Source organism: Drosophila hydei, unplaced genomic scaffold (assembly GCF_003285905.1).
Source record: "Drosophila hydei strain 15085-1641.00,03,60 unplaced genomic scaffold, DhydRS2 tig00000211-arrow-pilon, whole genome shotgun sequence".
Lineage (NCBI taxonomy): Eukaryota > Metazoa > Arthropoda > Insecta > Diptera > Drosophilidae > Drosophila > Drosophila hydei.
This window is the reverse complement of record NW_022045685.1, coordinates 577,001-593,944: the sequence shown is the minus strand read 5'-3', so window position 1 is coordinate 593,944 and position 16,944 is coordinate 577,001. Positions and strand designations below refer to the sequence as shown.

The following is a 16,944-nucleotide window of genomic DNA, read 5'->3' as shown; positions in this document are numbered from 1 at the left end:
GCTTACGTTCAGACGCTTTCTCGCACGTTTTCTCTGCTTTGATCAAATCTTACGGGCGTTCTGGGATACATTAGCCAAATTCGTTCACTATCACAAAATGCACACATATAACTGAATTATATGCACCCATAAATATTAAAAAATAAGAAAACCATAAAAAAATGTCAACGAATCGTTTTTGTTAATATTTTATGGTGCCATTAAATGTATTGACTATTTGCGTAATAAACATTTTGTATATCAAATAAAAACGGTTTCGCGGAGTATTTTAAATTTAAAATTATTATATTTACTTTTATCTGATTCATTACTATAGTAATGTTTTTTTATTTAAATATATATGAATTACCGAGCTGAAGCCATAGCTGTATTTTCTGGAATACCCATGAGTTCCATCTTTCTCTCTCTCTCTTTTTTCTGTAAATCAGCTTGTTGGCGCTTCTGCTTCTGCTGCTGCTGCTGCTGCTTTTCAGCTGGTTCTGTTTCGTTTTCGTTTTTAGTTCAAAAGCGAACGCGGACGTGAGTCGGTCGTCGCAGCCGTCGCTCGCAACGCCTACGCTTTCGTTCCCTGTGTGCGTTTTGTGATTGCAAAAAGCAGCAGCAGCAAAAGGCAAGAAAACTTAATAAAAACAAATTTTCTTCTCGCGTGTGTGGATTTTTGCTAAGCAGCGCGTTAAAAACAGTTTTTGTAAAAAGCGTTTTCGTGATTGCTGTTTTCTTTTTAATTTCTGTTTTATTTTATTTGTTTTATATTGATGGTGTATATATATATTGTTTTTAATCGCGCACAGCTGCTGGCAATAGATATGTGAGTTCTCAAAATATGCATCAGTAGTATGTTTTTTGTTTTGTTTTTCCTGTGCTGTGTTATTATTGTAAAATTGTTGCAATCAAATTAAAGAAATGCGTAAAATAGTAAGGATAACGATACTGTGTGCTGCAGTGTGCTGATGGGTGGGTGGTTGTTTGGTTGTGAGCACGTAAACGTAAATGCGTAAGCTCAGACCCTGGACTAGAGCTTTGCTCTCTCCAGCTCCCAAGGTTTCTATCTCAGCACCAACAACAACAATAACTACTACAAGGCATGCAACACCAGCACGCACACGCACACAAGCTTGTGTCATGCGTATATATGCAATACACATGCGTATATATGCACTACACATGAGTATGTATGCGTGCGTGCGTGCGTGCATGTACATACATATGTGTGTGATAAGAATTTTCTACTAGATTATGGCATTTAAATTTTCTGCTTAGCTTTTCCAGCCCAATTTTTCAAGTTCTTTGCGTGACTAGACGACCTCACACATCCGTGTGATTTGATTTAAGCTCCCAAAACGAGGCACAGCTAAAATTTAATGTTTTGTGGCTCCCAGTTGTATCATTGAAATGTTCTCTTGTGCTTGTGCCCGTGATTTTTCTGTTGTTGATATTTTTGCTCGTTCACGAAATGAAAGAGAACATATTGGTTGTGTCTATTACCCACCTCGTGCTGTCGGTCCATATATAGTCACTTCATAAGCTCCACTAAACATAATTTACTAAATTAGAAAATAGTAGTTTGTTGAAAATAAATCTGTTTTGGCACAACTGAACAACTGTTTTGCAGTAAATGGCGCCTGACTAAAGCGTTCTTACTTGATTTTTTGTTTTTGTCTTGTGGTTGGCTGCTTTGAGCCTAAGGCTAAATTATGTATAATGAGTGCGTACGCATGGACTAGGTTGTTGGTTGTTGTTGTTGTTGGCTGCTGCTGCTGCTGTAGCTGGTATATTTATAAATTATTAATAAACATAAAGCGCGCTACAGGTGTGCACAGAGAGCGAGTGCTCGACCTCTGCGAGTAACACACGTATATGTAATTGTATTTGCGTGTCTTTGCCTCTATCTTTTATTAGTTACTGCACGCTTCTGAGTGTGTGTGTGTGTGTGTGTGTGTCTGTGTGAGTGTCAAAGTCTTGTCCAGTTTTTGTTGCTGCTGCATACACCGTTAACCTTTGTATTTTGCAATGACTTTACCACCACCGCGTTATGCTTGTGTGTGCAAATTCGGCTTATCTCTCTCGTATACATATGCAAGCAGTACGAAATGCAACAGCACACTTAATGATCACCCATACATAAGAAAACTCTCTTTCTGCTGCTTCTTCTCCTTCTTGTTCTTTCTTGAAAGCGCGCTAAGTTACTCACACTCCTGTAGTGTAGCTGTTTTAGCTCTTTCTCTCTATGTCTCTCTACCTTTCATTATTTTACTTCCGGGGCTTTCACGTTCAATTATTTCTGCCTCAATGGTCGGCGGCAATACGGGAACGCAGCGCTTATTGCCATTTGTGCTTTTCGGGGTTTCTTCACTTTTTTTTACATTTGTTTGCGTCCAATTACTGTGGCAATTTATTCATCAAGCAGCAAAGCGTGCAAACAATAACATAATCAGACATTAAAAGCGAGGCCCAGCAGCAAGTTGGTAATTTTTTCTTTTTTTACCACTTCTGCTTTTTCATTCTGTCCTGTGACTGCGACTGTATAAGCGCATTACGTGCATTTTTATTCTGTTGTTTGTTTGTTTCTTTTTACCGTTGCTATGCAAACTTTGTTGTCACACACCTTATAATATTTTCAGTTTATTTTTCTGCTGCCTCCCAAACTTCCCGCTGCGAACTCTTCCAACCGCTTGACACACGCTTGATCGTCATAAAATAAACTGTAGAATGACAGACAGGCTATAAACACGACCCGCTCTCATGTTACGTGCAAAGTGCACAGATTTATACATGGCAAAATAACTAGTACATATGTATGTATGTAAGTGTGTGTACGCGTATGTCTGCCTGTGTGTGTGTGCACATATTTATTTACTCAATTTGCTGCTTTCCTTTATAACGGGGCATAAGCAGACATCTGTTCTGATATCTGCTAAGATAAATTGGCGAATTTTTGATTTCTGCTCTTTAATAGCACATAATAAGATTTCTTATCGTGCATATATATCAATTAGACAATATCGCTTGACAAATTTATATACTTTTGTTGAAGAACAATTCGCTAAACTTTTGTTAGCGACTCTAAGCTAATTTCTAGATCGAAACGCGCACAGAAATATGAAAATCTTTTTAGCTCCGATTTTTTATCGACTTGTGCTAATTTGATCACTTATCACTGGAAGAACTAAACTTAATTTTTATTAAGTTGCCATCAATATTATAATCTAATGAATCTTGAGATCTATTTTGAAATATGCTGTGTGTGTATACATTTATGTGTATATGTATAGCTTATGTGTATCTATTTTCCTCCCTAATGCCTTCTTCCATTCTGTCACTGTCGTCGTCCCTCATAATTATTGATTACTGCTTTTGTGCCTCCTTTCAGTGGGCACACGTCCAACACATGATGTCTGCGGCGGGGGCAGCGGGTGTGGGCGTGTGCCTGATGGACAGTTATATTATGTGGGTGCTCAAAGGCAATGGCAAAGGCAATGGCAAAGGGAAATGCAAAGCAAGACAACATTGTCAATCATGAAATGTCATTAATTAAGTTCCAATTGCCAGAGACAGCCGTAAAGTGGCCTGCAGGCAAGGCTAAGTTCATTACGTGAATAGCCTTTGGTATCGATAACTATATGAATATATATATAATATATCTACACACATGGCACACTTGCAAGACCAAATGTACTCAATTTACATTCTGAGACATATGTAAAGTTATCCAATCATTACACTATACTTTTTCGTAGAATTTTCCATTACAATATTTCGTTTACCTTAACAAAAAGCTCTCTGGATGCATGATCTAATGCTATATCAATGAAAATGATCAGAAAAAATAGGCATATTTTAGTTTCTGATTTAAGAACGCTTAAAACCCTGGGAAATTTATACTCTCGGTTCTCACTTTACGGCATGGCAAAAACATTTTAAACTTATGCAATCCAAGAATATATAAAAATTCAAGTTAAGAGTCTAGCTTTATATCATACTTTCGTTTTAATTAAATTAATTATCAGACATGATACGATGAAATTTATATGAACATTTTATATATGCTCGTTGCCGCAGTGGAGCTGTGTAGCTTTATAGGTGGGGCCCAAACGGTTTCATATTACAGTTACACACTGACAAGCGCATGATGCCACGCCACCGTCCCCTGCCCCGTGCCCCCGCTTTGAATGTGGCTTAAAATAAATAATTGATTATCCGCTTAGTTGTTCTAGCTAAACTAGATCGTGTAGCTACTTGTGAATCGATACAACAGCTATAAATATATCGTATATCGTTAATCGTTTGCTGCTTCGTAATCTTTATGGAACCCTTAAAAAGAATTACTTTTGAATTTACAATAATTTTTGTACTTCTTATCGACAAATGAGTCTAGTGCAAATTTTGCTTAGACATTGACCGAAAAAAATAAAAAAAAAAACAACAAAATCGTATTAAGCTATGACTTTACGGCGCCAGAGGTTAAGTTCACTTTAACAGTTTTTAGTTTTCAGTTTTCTGTCGAAACATTTATTTCGCTGATATTTCAGGTATTTCAATTGTCTAGACCATAAGCCATCCCATAAATCGCAATCGTTGTTTACAGTTTTATCTTTATTGGCCTAGTTAGCGAAACCATTTAATGCATAGCTAAGCATTTGACTCAACTAATGAATTACCATGGTGATCAGTGTGCTAAGCTGTTTTTGTCAGAGCGATTACACTAGAGAAAACATATGTGCAGCAAGTGATTTATAACTCGATCATTCGTGTCTAACGGTGAATAATTATAGCTGGTATTATGTCTAAGTCGAAGTGAGTGAAGAAGTTAGCCAGAGTCAGTAAGAGCTTGTCTGTTCGTCAATTCGCCTGCTTATCGATAGTGTGCGTAATTGATCGATAACTTTCGCTGCTGCTGACGCACATTTTCTACAGGGTATCCAGCTTCGAGCACGCTTACTTGCTTTCTTTGTTTATCGAGTAGGTCAAGCGGCGACAGCCACAGCCAGGGGAGGGCAGCTTACGTTCTTTGTTTTTGTACCGTTGTCGGTAGTCAACAATAAATCCAATTAGCAAAGCGGTTCAAGGTAACAGCACAAAAAATTATGCACGATAAACCAAATTCGCTTCAAGTGATGCTCTTGCTATACCCTGTAGACAAAGCGATTTTCTAGCAATTGGGTATAATGAAATGAGAATGAATTTGAAACAGATAACACTAATTATATATATATATATATATATATATATATATATATATTTATGCACATATATATAGTGTGAATAATTGAATAATAAATTTCTGTCAATTCTAGTGCAGCGTTAGGTCAGGTCGAGCCGTTTTCACCACGCTTTCCATTATATATTGTGACCTTTTACCATAGATTTTCAATTCTCATTTTCATTGTGCTTCGTTAGCTCTGATGGACAGCGCAAAGTGTTCCGTCTGACAGTCAGATTGTGCGGCAGTTGGACGCTTTGCTTTCTCCTTGGACGGAACATTAAGCGAAATGGTAATTTACATTTTAAAGCTCGCTTCGTGAAGCGCACATATTGCTGCACATTACACGGAAGCCATAACAATTAGCTAAGGCAATGGCCACATATATATATACCCCTAGGCCACAGCGCCTCGCAGCCCCAGGCCAAAAATTTAATCCAACCTTGCCACATTTTCAGGTCATAGACGCCACCAACGCCTCAGCCATGCGCAGCACAAACATCAGTGGCAACAACAATAGCCAGCATTATAATAATAACAACATCAGCAGCAGCAGCGGCAGCAGCTTCAACAACAACAACGACCGATGATTGCCTGAAGCGAACAGAAATCCATCAGAAAACGACAGAAAGCCAGCTTAAGCGAGAGCAGTTAAGAATAACCCCGCCGTAATACACCAAAGACGCTGACCAAAACCAAAATAAATATATAGAAAAAAGCATCCAAATATGCTGATCAAGGAGTACCGCATACCACTGCCCCTCACCGTCGAGGAGTACCGGATCGCCCAGCTGTATATGATAGCGGTAAGCCTCTCGACCTGCACAATGTAGACAGCACATGAGATTGATCTATCCGAGATGAAGAAACCAACCATAAATTACGAGTAATATTATTGATATAGACACTATGAATCGGTATTTGTATTAATAGTAGAATGATTAGTGATGGCATTAGTATTGGTATATAGGTGTTAGCTTTAGCATCAGCATTGACATTAGCTTTAGCATTAGCCTTAGACCTTGGGTTAGCATTATCATTAACATTATACTTAGCATTAGCATCAGCATTGTCTTTATCATTAGCATTAGCATTAGTATTAGCATTAACATTAGCATTAGCATTAGCATTAGCATTAGCATTAGCATTAGCATTAGCATTAGCATTAGCATTAGCATTAGCATAAGCATAAGCATTAGCATTAGCATTAGCATTAGCATTGGCTTTAGCATTAGCATTAGCATTAGCATTAGCATTAGCATTAGCATTAGCATTAGCATTAGCATAAGCATAAGCATTAGCATTAGCATTAGCATTAACATTGCCATTAGCATTAGCATTAGCATTAGCATTGGCATTAGCATTAGCGTTAGTATTATCATTAGCATTAGCATTAGCATTAGCATTAGCATTAGCATTAGCATTAGCATTAGCATTGGCATTAGCATTAGCATTAGCATTGGCTTTAGCATTAGCATTAGCATTAGCATTGGCATTAGCATTAGCATTAGCATTGGCTTTAGCATTAGCATTAGCATTAGCATTAGCATTAGCATTGGCATTAGCATTAGCATTAGCATTAACATTGGCATTAGCATATATATTATTATATTATATATTCACATATAGAATTAGTATTATCATCAGTAATATCTTAACTTATCTTTCGAGAATTGAATTCAAATTGTTAAATTGTCTTTGACATATGTTAAATTCAAAGAAACGCAGTAGATACTTTTATATATAAATACCTATTATATATAAATACCTCTTGCAAAGTTACTTTCGGGCTGCATATTAATTTCTAATCTCTATTGAAAATGTCCTTTCCAAAGGAATTAATTTAGGTTAAGAAATGATGATCCAAATGATATATATAGCTAAATCTAATAATATTAAATCTGTCACATTTTCTACACACAGAAAAAGAGCCGAGAGGAAAGCCATGGCGAAGGTAGTGGAGTGGAAATCATAATCAATGAGCCCTACAAAGATGGACCCGGCGGCAATGGGCAGTACACGAAGAAGATATATCACGTGGGCAGTCACTTGCCAGGCTGGATAAAAAGTAAGTGAGCTTGGCATAATGAATAGAATATATATATATATATTTAAATATCTATGATCGATATATGTATCGATATCGATATGTGTTCAGCTCTGTTCATAAAAATAGTAGTGCCGCACTTTTTGTTAAGATAGAATTGGAATAGAGTAGAAAGCAGGAAATTACAAAAAAGTCCCGTTACTTTCAGTCAAAATGAATTGGTATTTGGCGATTTTAGAGTAAGCATTGTATATCAGGCGTTCATAGGAATAGTACTGCTGAATATGTGAAGTGGAAAAGATCAAATAGATTATAAAAAAATAAAGACTTAATTAATTTTATTTAATTTTGATATATTCTTCTAATTTAATTTGATTTGATCTATATTTTCAAATAGTTTTTCTCGCCGAGCGAGTCTGTAGGACGATTAGAACTTGAATCGTTGTCAGTTTGTCAATCGATAATCGATTTTTGTTATCGATTTTTTGCATAGTCAATAAAATACTATATATACTATATAGACTTCCCAGTCTTGGAGTAATGTATATAATTTTCTTTTTTCGCTGCAGGCTTATTACCAAAGAGCGCACTCACCGTTGAGGAGGAGGCATGGAATGCCTATCCTTATACGCGCACACGCTACACCTGTCCCTTCGTGGAGAAGTTCTCGTTGGACATTGAGACCTATTACCATCCAGACAATGGCTACCAGGACAATGTGTTTCAGCTGTCTGGCAGCGATTTGCGCAATCGCGTTGTGGGTGAGTCTCCCAAATGTGGCTGAGCTTAAAGCGCTTGATTTGTTAACGGTTCGGCTACTTGTTATTATGTTTGGACAGATGTGATCGATATTGTCAAGGATCAGCTATGGGGCGGCGATTATGTGAAGGAGGAGGATCCCAAGCATTTTGTATCAGATAAGACGGGACGTGGCCCGCTGGGCGATGATTGGCTGGAGGAGTATTGGCGCGAGGTGAAGGGCAAGAAGCAGCCAACGCCCCGCAACATGTCCCTGATGACTGCCTATAAGATCTGTCGCGTCGAATTCCGCTATTGGGGCATGCAAACCAAACTGGAGAAGTTCATACACGACGTGGCGCTGCGGAAGACCATGCTGCGGGCCCATCGCCAGGCCTGGGCGTGGCAAGACGAATGGCACGGGCTCACCATTGAGGATATACGCGAACTGGAGCGTCAAACGCAGCTGGCTCTAGCCAAGAAAATGGGCAGCGGCGAGGAGTGCAGTGATGGTAAGCAAATGCCTGTCAACAGACTATCGATCAGTCCTTTGAACCCATCTCATCTCATCTTTGATGCCAACAGACAGCACGTCGGAGCCATATGTGAGCAGCGCAACAGCGGCCCCAGCACTGGGCATGAGTGAGCGTAAGAAATCTGCGCCGGCTGTGCCGCCGATTGTTACCCAGCAGCCGCCGAGCGCCGAGGGCAGCTCTGATGAGGATGACGATGACGACGATGAGGAGGATGAGAATGATGGCATGGGCACCAACGTCGAGCTGGGTGCCCAGAGCAGTGCCAATCAACGCTCCCGCTCCCAAAGCATTCAATTAGCCAACAAGGGCAAGTTCGGCTCAAAGGGCGCCCTGCATTCCCCAGTGGGATCGGCGCACAGCTTCGACCTGCAGGTGAGAGGCGCCAGAGCAGCTAATATCCAACTGACCCTGCACTCGCAGAGCAGCTACTGTCCATTGACTCGTCCTGCATCAATGCCGTCTCTCCTGTACTCTGTGTATTTTTATCAATGTTTCGGATGGATGCTTTTTTCCTGTCTTGATTGCCGGGCAACACGTTCGTTGTCAACATTTGTGTATAAACATCTCATTTGTTTATAAACATTGTGTCTCGCTGCTGACTCGCCAAATTTCACTTTCATTCATGTCATCCGTCCGCCGTATACCTCACATGTGCACATAGAACCAATCGTGCCAATTGAAATCCAATATTTGTATATATTTCAATAATGAAACACATTAGTCATGACGTTTTGCCTTCTGTTCGAATTGAATTGAATTGATTAAAATCTGTAATATTTTGGTTTATTAGTTTTACGATGTATTTATATCAATAGCTTAATCAAAAACTCCATCTATATGTTTCTGTGTATATATCCTTTGTGTGTGTCTGTGTGTGTGTTCTACCATATAAATAATCTTTGATTTGCTCTTGTCATACAAAATAAAATCCAACAACCACCACAAAACACTCAACACCGAATACCGATTAACGTATCTGAAACCAACCCGATATTGAGCAGTCCAAAAAAGCGCATGCAAAGCCAGCAGCACGCCGACATGTAAGTTGCGATCCAGCTCCGCCATTTAGGACCCTAGTCGACCACGATAGCAGCTCGAATATGCCATTGACAATTGTGCAGCTATTAATGAGATCTGTTTGTGCATTCATAGGTGGCCAATTGGCGCATGGAGCGTCTGGAAGTGGACTCGAAGTCGAACTCAGACGAAGAGTTCTTCGATTGTTTGGGTGAGTGTGACGCCTGTCCGATGCCTCTGTGTGCACCACTCAACTAATCGTTGCGACTTGCAGACACAAATGAAACGAACTCGTTGGCCAAATGGAGCTCACTGGAGCTGTTGGGCGAGGGCGATGATAGTCCGCCCCCGCATGGCGGCAGTTCCAGTGGCAGCGGCGGTGCTGGCGGCGTAGCCGGACGCCACAAGCAGGAGGATAGCATATTCAATCAGGACTTTCTTATGCGCGTCGCCTCGGAGCGGGGCAACAAGCGGCAGCTGCGCTCATCGGCCAGCATCGATCGCAGTCACGACTCATCGCCACCGGGCTCACCGAGCACGCCCTCTTGCCCCACAACAATACTGATGCTGGTGGTGCACGCTGGCAGCGTTTTGGATGCGGCCAGCGAGCTGACCGCCAAGAAATCGGATGTGACGACATTCAAGGGCTCCTTTGAGGCCGTCATGCGCCAGCACTACCCCAGCCTCTTGACGCACATGACTATTAAAATGGTGCCATGTCCCTCAATTTGCACGGATGCACTGGGTATCTTGTCCAGCCTCAGTCCGTATTCGTTTGACGCGTCGCCATCGGCAGCGGATATACCCAATATAGCGGACGTGCCGATTGGAGCTATACCGTTGCTGGCAGTGGCTTCTCCAGAATTCCAGGAGACGGTGAACAAGACAGTGGCCGCTGCCAACATTGTCTATCATGAGTTCCTTAAGTCCGAGGAGGGCCACGGCTTCTCCGGCCAAATAGTCATGCTGGGCGACTCCATGGGCTCGCTACTGGCCTATGAGACACTGTGTCGCTCCAATGGCAGCCAGTCAACTGCAGGCAATCCATCGCAAGCAGCCGGCCACAGCCAAGCCGGCGGTGGCACTGGCGATTGTAGTCGCATGTCGCGCATGGATGACGATGAGCGTTTCATTGATTCAGATTTGGATGCGAAACGCTTGCTTGTGGCGCCATCGCCGCGACGCCGTCGGTCCAGTTCCTCCAGCGATTCGCGTGCCACCAAACTGGACTTTGAGGTCAGCGACTTTTTTATGTTTGGCTCGCCGCTCTCTGTGGTCCTGGCCGCACGGAAACTGCACGACGCGAAGGCGGCGCTGGCTCGTCCTAATTGTCATCAGGTTTACAATCTGTTCCATCCAACTGATCCAATCGCCTCACGTCTGGAGCCCCTGCTAAGCGCACGCTTCTCCATACTCTCGCCGGTCAATGTGCCGCGCTATGCCAAATATCCGCTGGGCAATGGGCAGCCGCTGCATTTATGTAAGTGGGGCTCACACGAACTACAGTCAGGCATGATCTCATATACCTCTCTCTGTCTCTCTCTCTCCCTCCGTCTCACTCTTTGCTATGCAGTGGAAGTAATACAATCGCATCCGCAGCATTTTAACGATGGCAACAATTTGCTTTCAGCTGGCCGGCGCCTATCGGATGCATCTATGCAGAGCACCATCTCAGGTCTCATTGAGAACGTTTCGCTCAGCACCATACACTCACGTAAGGCCAACTTCATTGAACTGCCCAAAGGCGCTTAGCTGATATCAACAACTTTCCGCCGATTACAGTTCAGAACAAATGGTGGGGCACAAAGCGTTTGGACTATGCACTCTACTGCCCCGAGGGGCTGAGCAATTTCCCGGCACATGCTCTACCGCATCTGTTCCATGCCAGCTACTGGGAGAGTCCCGATGTGATTGCCTTCATACTGCGTCAAATTGGTAAATTCGAGGGTATACCGTTTGTGGGCTCGAACGATGACAAGGACAACGCTTCGTTCCATCCGGGACAGCCGCGCGAGAAGTGGATTAAGAAGCGCACATCCGTCAAGCTCAAGAATGTGGCAGCTAATCATCGGGCCAACGATGTCATCGTGCAGGAGGGGCGTGAGCAGCGATTGAATGCACGATTCATGTACGGACCGCTGGATATGATAACGCTGCACGGCGAGAAGGTGGACGTGCACATCATGAAGGATCCGCCGGCGGGCGAATGGACATTCCTTAGCACCGAAATGACCGACAAAAATGGACGCATCTCCTACAGCATTCCCGACCATTTGTCCCTGGGCTATGGCATCTATCCGGTCAAGATGGTGGTGCGTGGCGATCACACATCCGTCGATTGCTATATGGCTGTGGTGCCGCCGCTGACCGAGTGTGTCGTGTTCAGCATTGATGGCTCCTTCACGGCATCCATGTCGGTGACTGGGCGGGATCCAAAGGTGCGCGCAGGCGCCGTTGATGTTTGCCGCCATTGGCAGGAGCTGGGCTATCTGCTAATCTACATTACCGGACGGCCGGACATGCAACAGCAGCGCGTTGTCTCCTGGCTCAGCCAGCACAATTTTCCCCACGGCCTAATTTCGTTCGCCGATGGCCTCTCCACCGATCCGCTGGGCCACAAGACCGCCTATCTGAATAATCTCGTGCAAAACCACGGAATCTCAATTACCGCCGCATACGGCAGCAGCAAGGATATTAGCGTTTACACCAATGTGGGCATGCGGCCGGAACAGATCTTTATTGTTGGCAAGGTATATACCGTATTCCTCCAACCGAGTGCTTAGTCAGCCTCTGATACCTGGTTATAAGCAAGATAATAATCAATCCGCTCTTAAAGGTGGGCAAGAAGCTGCAATCGAATGCCACGGTGCTCAGCGAGGGCTATGCTGCCCACCTGGCTGGTCTTCAGGCAGTCGGTGGCTCCCGTCCGGCTAAGGGTAATGCGCGTATGGTCATTCCACGTGGCTGCTTCAATCTGCCTGGACAGTCGGCAAATCCGCGCCGCAGAAGGTAGGTCTCCCTGTTGCTCCGCGCTGCAGGTTCGATGGCGGCACGAGACTCCCTGGCAGCTGCTGTTCGAGTCTTGTGTCATCGCTCGATGTAAATTGTACATATGTATGTGTATGTGTATGTGTTAGTGTTAATCGGCAAATAATTTTAGAGAGTATATTGTATTCTAAGCATTTGGTGTTTTGTGCATCTTTATCTTAAGTTGTTTGTTAACTATTTTGTTTGCTTACGCTTTCGTTGGATCGTTAACTTCATAATTACTGTCCCATGTTTGAGCTGCTGAAGCGGCGCATGCTCAGCCAGTGTCATCCGTCCAGTGCTGCGCTAACCGTCTATAAATCTATGTATGTGTGCCCGGTACACCAATAACGCATTCGTCCTGGCCATGTGAAAAGCCGTTTGTAATCAAATTAGCTAACTTTATTTGAGCTAAGCTCGCACTCTCTCTCTTCGGAGTCACCTAATCATGCATCATGTCTCCTTCCAAATGCCCCGCCACAAACACCATCCAACATCCATCGATGAGCAGCAATGCGTTCGAGGTGCAACAGCTGCCCGCCACGCCCAACAGCAACAGCCTTGGCCAGCTGAACGAGGGCAAAGAGTTTGAGTTTGACGCACCGGGACTGGGACTTGGCTGACTCATCAGCTTTATCTGATACCTGGCCAACGTCGTCGGCCCCGCTGCCCCTGTCCAACCGTCCTTATGCGAGCAGCAGACACAAAACTTTGCCTAGTCGACCAAAAAAAAAAAACAAAAGAAGAAAAAAACAAGTATTTTATTTTGTTATTATTATCATTGATTTAGCTCCTAAGTTATTGATAATTGAAATGCCGTATTATCATATGCTAAGTTCTAGTATTATATTGTTCTTATTTTGATAAATGTATATGTATATCTATATATGTATTTATTAGTGCTTTTCATATTGTATTATTTGGATTGATATTATTGTTATTGTAATTAATGCGAACAAAACTAAAAAGAAGTAAACCAGAGACAAAATCTAGCCAAAAAGCAACAAGCACACATACGTATACGTGTATTTAAACACAGACTATATACCACAGATATATATAAATATATATATGTACAATAAAAATGCTTAGTATTTATATACATATGTATATTTCATAGAATATAATTTCGAATTGTATCTTTTCTTTGATTTTTCTTGATTTTGATAATCAACGCTTAAACCGCTTACCACCACACGTCACGCCTACCCCTTCGCCGTTGATGCGATTTGCACACACACACACACACCCACCCACCAACACATACACTAACTCACGAACTCAATCCCCAATGAAATATTTTTATATATATGTGAATGTGTGTGTATATCAATACAGGCTGCATGAACAAGCAACGAACGAAGTTTAAATCGTTTACCAACACTGTAGATACGCAACACCGTGATGCATTAGAAAAACCGTTATAAAACCAAACACGAAAAAGAAAGAGACAAGAAAAAAAGAAGAAGACAACATCGAATGCAAATTTGGTGTTTAGTGTTTATAAATTAATTTCTTTAGTTGAGTTGATTTGTTTGATATGCTTTTAATGCATTTTAGACGAGCATTGTGTTATTCTGTGTTGTGGCAGCAAACAAAAAAAAACGATATGGAAATAAAACAGAATATATTTATAGCTACAATTGGAAAAACACTATCAACTGAAATCTTTCTCAACTTTTCCTCTGTCTCTTTTTTCACAAAAACAAAAATAAATCCCTCCAAAAATTTTAACTGAAAACATTTTTGCATCAAATCTACATAAAAACCCTACACACACACGTACACACAACACGCCACAAATCCATCATCAACATCGTCTCGAATGTGCAGCAATGAGACGGGCCTATCGTCGCCGATACGCAGTGGCTACCTAAAACGCAAAACCTACTTGAGCCATCACTAAATCGATCACAGCAGGAGCAACTTAACAGATAGCGTCATAATAGACAAATGAAAGAGCGAAAGAGAGCGAGAGCGACAGCTAGAAGATATGTGTGCGTGATGAGTATTGCATTTTAGTTTATAGCATATCGATATGCAAAGCTATCGATTAATATAACGCAACCAGCAACTCCCACAAATACAAGCCATGCAACTTGCAATCAACTATATTTATATAATAACATATATCTATATATATATGTATAAACGAACATATACCTATCAAACAAAACGCTTCGAACATGTTTAGATGGCATCTAAAGATACTATTGGATCAGCATTAGTTGCAGTTTAACAACAAAAACAACAATAATAAAAACAAGAACAACAACAACAACATCTCAGCATCGATTGCCACCATATACCACATCTGTGTATATACATAAAGCCCGTTATATTATGCGCCATGTAAAGCAAACTACATATATGCTGTATATACAATATACAAAATACAATATGTAAAAAGAAAAAAACCAAAAAAAGATAAAAAAAACCAAATCAATTGTACAACATATAACAAAAGTCAAATGTGTCACGCGGTGAGTAGATAATCGATTTCAGTTAGCTGCAATTACCGTTATTTAAAGCATCAAATCGATAATAGATATTACGTATAGCTTATGAGAAAACTTTTTAGCTTGCATACACAAATGAATTGGACTTAATCAAAATCAGAGAATTAGTCTAGTTCAGTTAGATCAAGAATCATCAGTATATATACCGTTAGTTTGTTCCGCAAAAATGTTTAATTGTAGCTCAAGATATGTTTACAAATGAAAAAGATTTGCCGAACAACAATTAGTTATCGATTAAATTCCTTATCGATAACTAGAGATCTGCTTTTTAGTTTGATAATGGAAACCTTATGTTTATGTTAAGATCAATAAAGATATACCCGAACTAAGAAGTAAATATATGTAGAGGCAGATGAACTATGATGATCAATTAGATATATATATGGAATCGTATATACTTCAGAAAAAATGAAATTTGTATTTTCCCAAGAGAATTGGAATTTATGTCAATTACTTTAATTTACTGTTTCAGAAAACAGTTATTCATGGCAGGATTTGATTGGACATTATTGAAAATCAATTATTAATTGTAATTTCTGCTTAAATCTATTTCTCAGGTACCTGGAAAGAAAGACTGTTTCCTCCTGTTGTTTGATGGTTTTTCAAACCACATAAAAATAAAAACCAAAAACAAATCACAAACAAAATTAATGAAAAAAGAAGCAGCTAAACAATATATATATATATACATATATATATATATATATATATATATATATATATATATATATATATATATATATATAAATATATATATATATGCATATATATATATATATATATATATATATATATATATTTATATGCATATACATACATATGTATGTGTGGGCACCTATATGTATGATTCTATGTATGTGAGCTTATATGCTATAATTGTATAACAAAAAAAAAATTATATATATATATATATATATATATATATATATATATATATATATATATATATATATCTATATATATAAATACATAATTACACATATTTACTCATATTTACTCAATGAAACCGTTTAACATATGAAACCAAAAAAAAAAAAAAAAACAAATCGAACAAAGTTCAATAAATGTGGTATAACAAGAAGAAGAAAAAGAAGCAGAGGAAGCGGTAGAGCAAGTTGAATTTTGAGTACAACTAGAGCTATTACGAAGAGATCTCATCCAGTAAACGGCTCAAAGTGGCTGGCAAGGGAAAAAGCGTTGCAAAATCAAATAACAAATTCAATGCATTTCTTAAATCGAACAAAATTATTAGAGAAAAACAAAAAAATATGAAAAATGCTTCCGAAAAAATGTATTAATCGCTCGACAAAGATTCTATTTCTATATATATATATATATATATGTGTGTGTAAAACTAAAAAAAAAATGTTCCCAAATGCAAAAGAAAACAATCCGTTTCTAATTCGAGTCCTTGAGGAAACACCTTAGAAATCTCTCTATAATTGTGATAGTTTGTCTCTACTGCAGATAAAAATAAAAACCCAAAAATGATTAAACAACTATGCAAAAGTAAAACATAAATAAATAAAGTATATATATATACTATATATATATATATGTATTTATAAAAAAAAAAACAAGCAAAATTATCAGCTGCAAAATATTTGTAAAAAACGTTTTTGGAATGCGATTTCGTTAAAAGTTCAGTAGCTGTTAGTGTTATCTCTTGAGCCCTATATATGTGTATATATATATTTTGTTGAGTATAATGCGTATATACCTAAATATGTATGCATGTAGATAAACATGATCTACCTTTAAGCCGGATGCAACAACAGACAAACAAATAAACAACGCTCATTTGTGATAAACAATAATTGAGTAATCATAGTATACATTGATATTGATGACAGAATCTTC

The 16,944-nt window shown here is 39.9% G+C and overlaps 1 protein-coding gene across 7 annotated transcripts; it reads left to right on the top strand.

Annotated features, from left to right (window-relative positions):
* Nucleotides 1–622: 622 nt before the first annotated feature.
* LOC111603081 (protein retinal degeneration B) lies at nt 623–15,746 on the top strand. 7 transcript variants are annotated; one of them, XR_002751653.2, is made up of 14 exons: nt 623–808; nt 5,659–6,006; nt 7,124–7,268; nt 7,817–8,008; nt 8,087–8,497; nt 8,571–8,893; nt 9,523–9,561; nt 9,674–9,749; nt 9,813–11,018; nt 11,112–11,252; nt 11,321–12,288; nt 12,375–12,547; nt 14,399–15,048; nt 15,642–15,746. XR_002751653.2 is itself a non-coding variant. In XM_030223427.1 (13 exons), the coding sequence occupies exons 2-13, from the start codon at nt 5,929–5,931 to the stop codon at nt 13,932–13,934; spliced, it is 3,783 nt and encodes a 1,260-aa protein (XP_030079287.1). In that variant the 5' UTR covers nt 623–808; nt 5,659–5,928; the 3' UTR covers nt 13,935–14,481. The 7 variants fall into 7 exon arrangements, 6 of the variants coding, with proteins under 6 accessions (XP_030079287.1, XP_023176305.2, XP_030079288.1 ...); XM_030223427.1 differs by lacking the exon at nt 15,642–15,746 and having other exon boundaries at nt 13,904–14,481; XM_023320537.2 differs by lacking the exons at nt 14,399–15,048; nt 15,642–15,746 and adding an exon at nt 13,077–13,636.
* The last annotated feature ends 1,198 nt before the right edge of the window (nt 15,747–16,944 follow it).

Bases quoted from the DNA above. Each gene is read 5' to 3' on its own strand.
- LOC111603081 (XM_023320537.2), top strand. From the start codon at position 5,929: ATGCTGATCAAGGAGTACCGCATACCACTGCCCCTCACCGTCGAGGAG. The intron at 8,009-8,086 runs GTGAGTCTCCCA...ATGTTTGGACAG, and splicing joins TTTGCGCAATCGCGTTGTGG to ATGTGATCGATATTGTCAAG. The intron at 12,548-13,076 runs GTAGGTCTCCCT...ATCGATGAGCAG, and splicing joins GCAAATCCGCGCCGCAGAAG to CAATGCGTTCGAGGTGCAAC.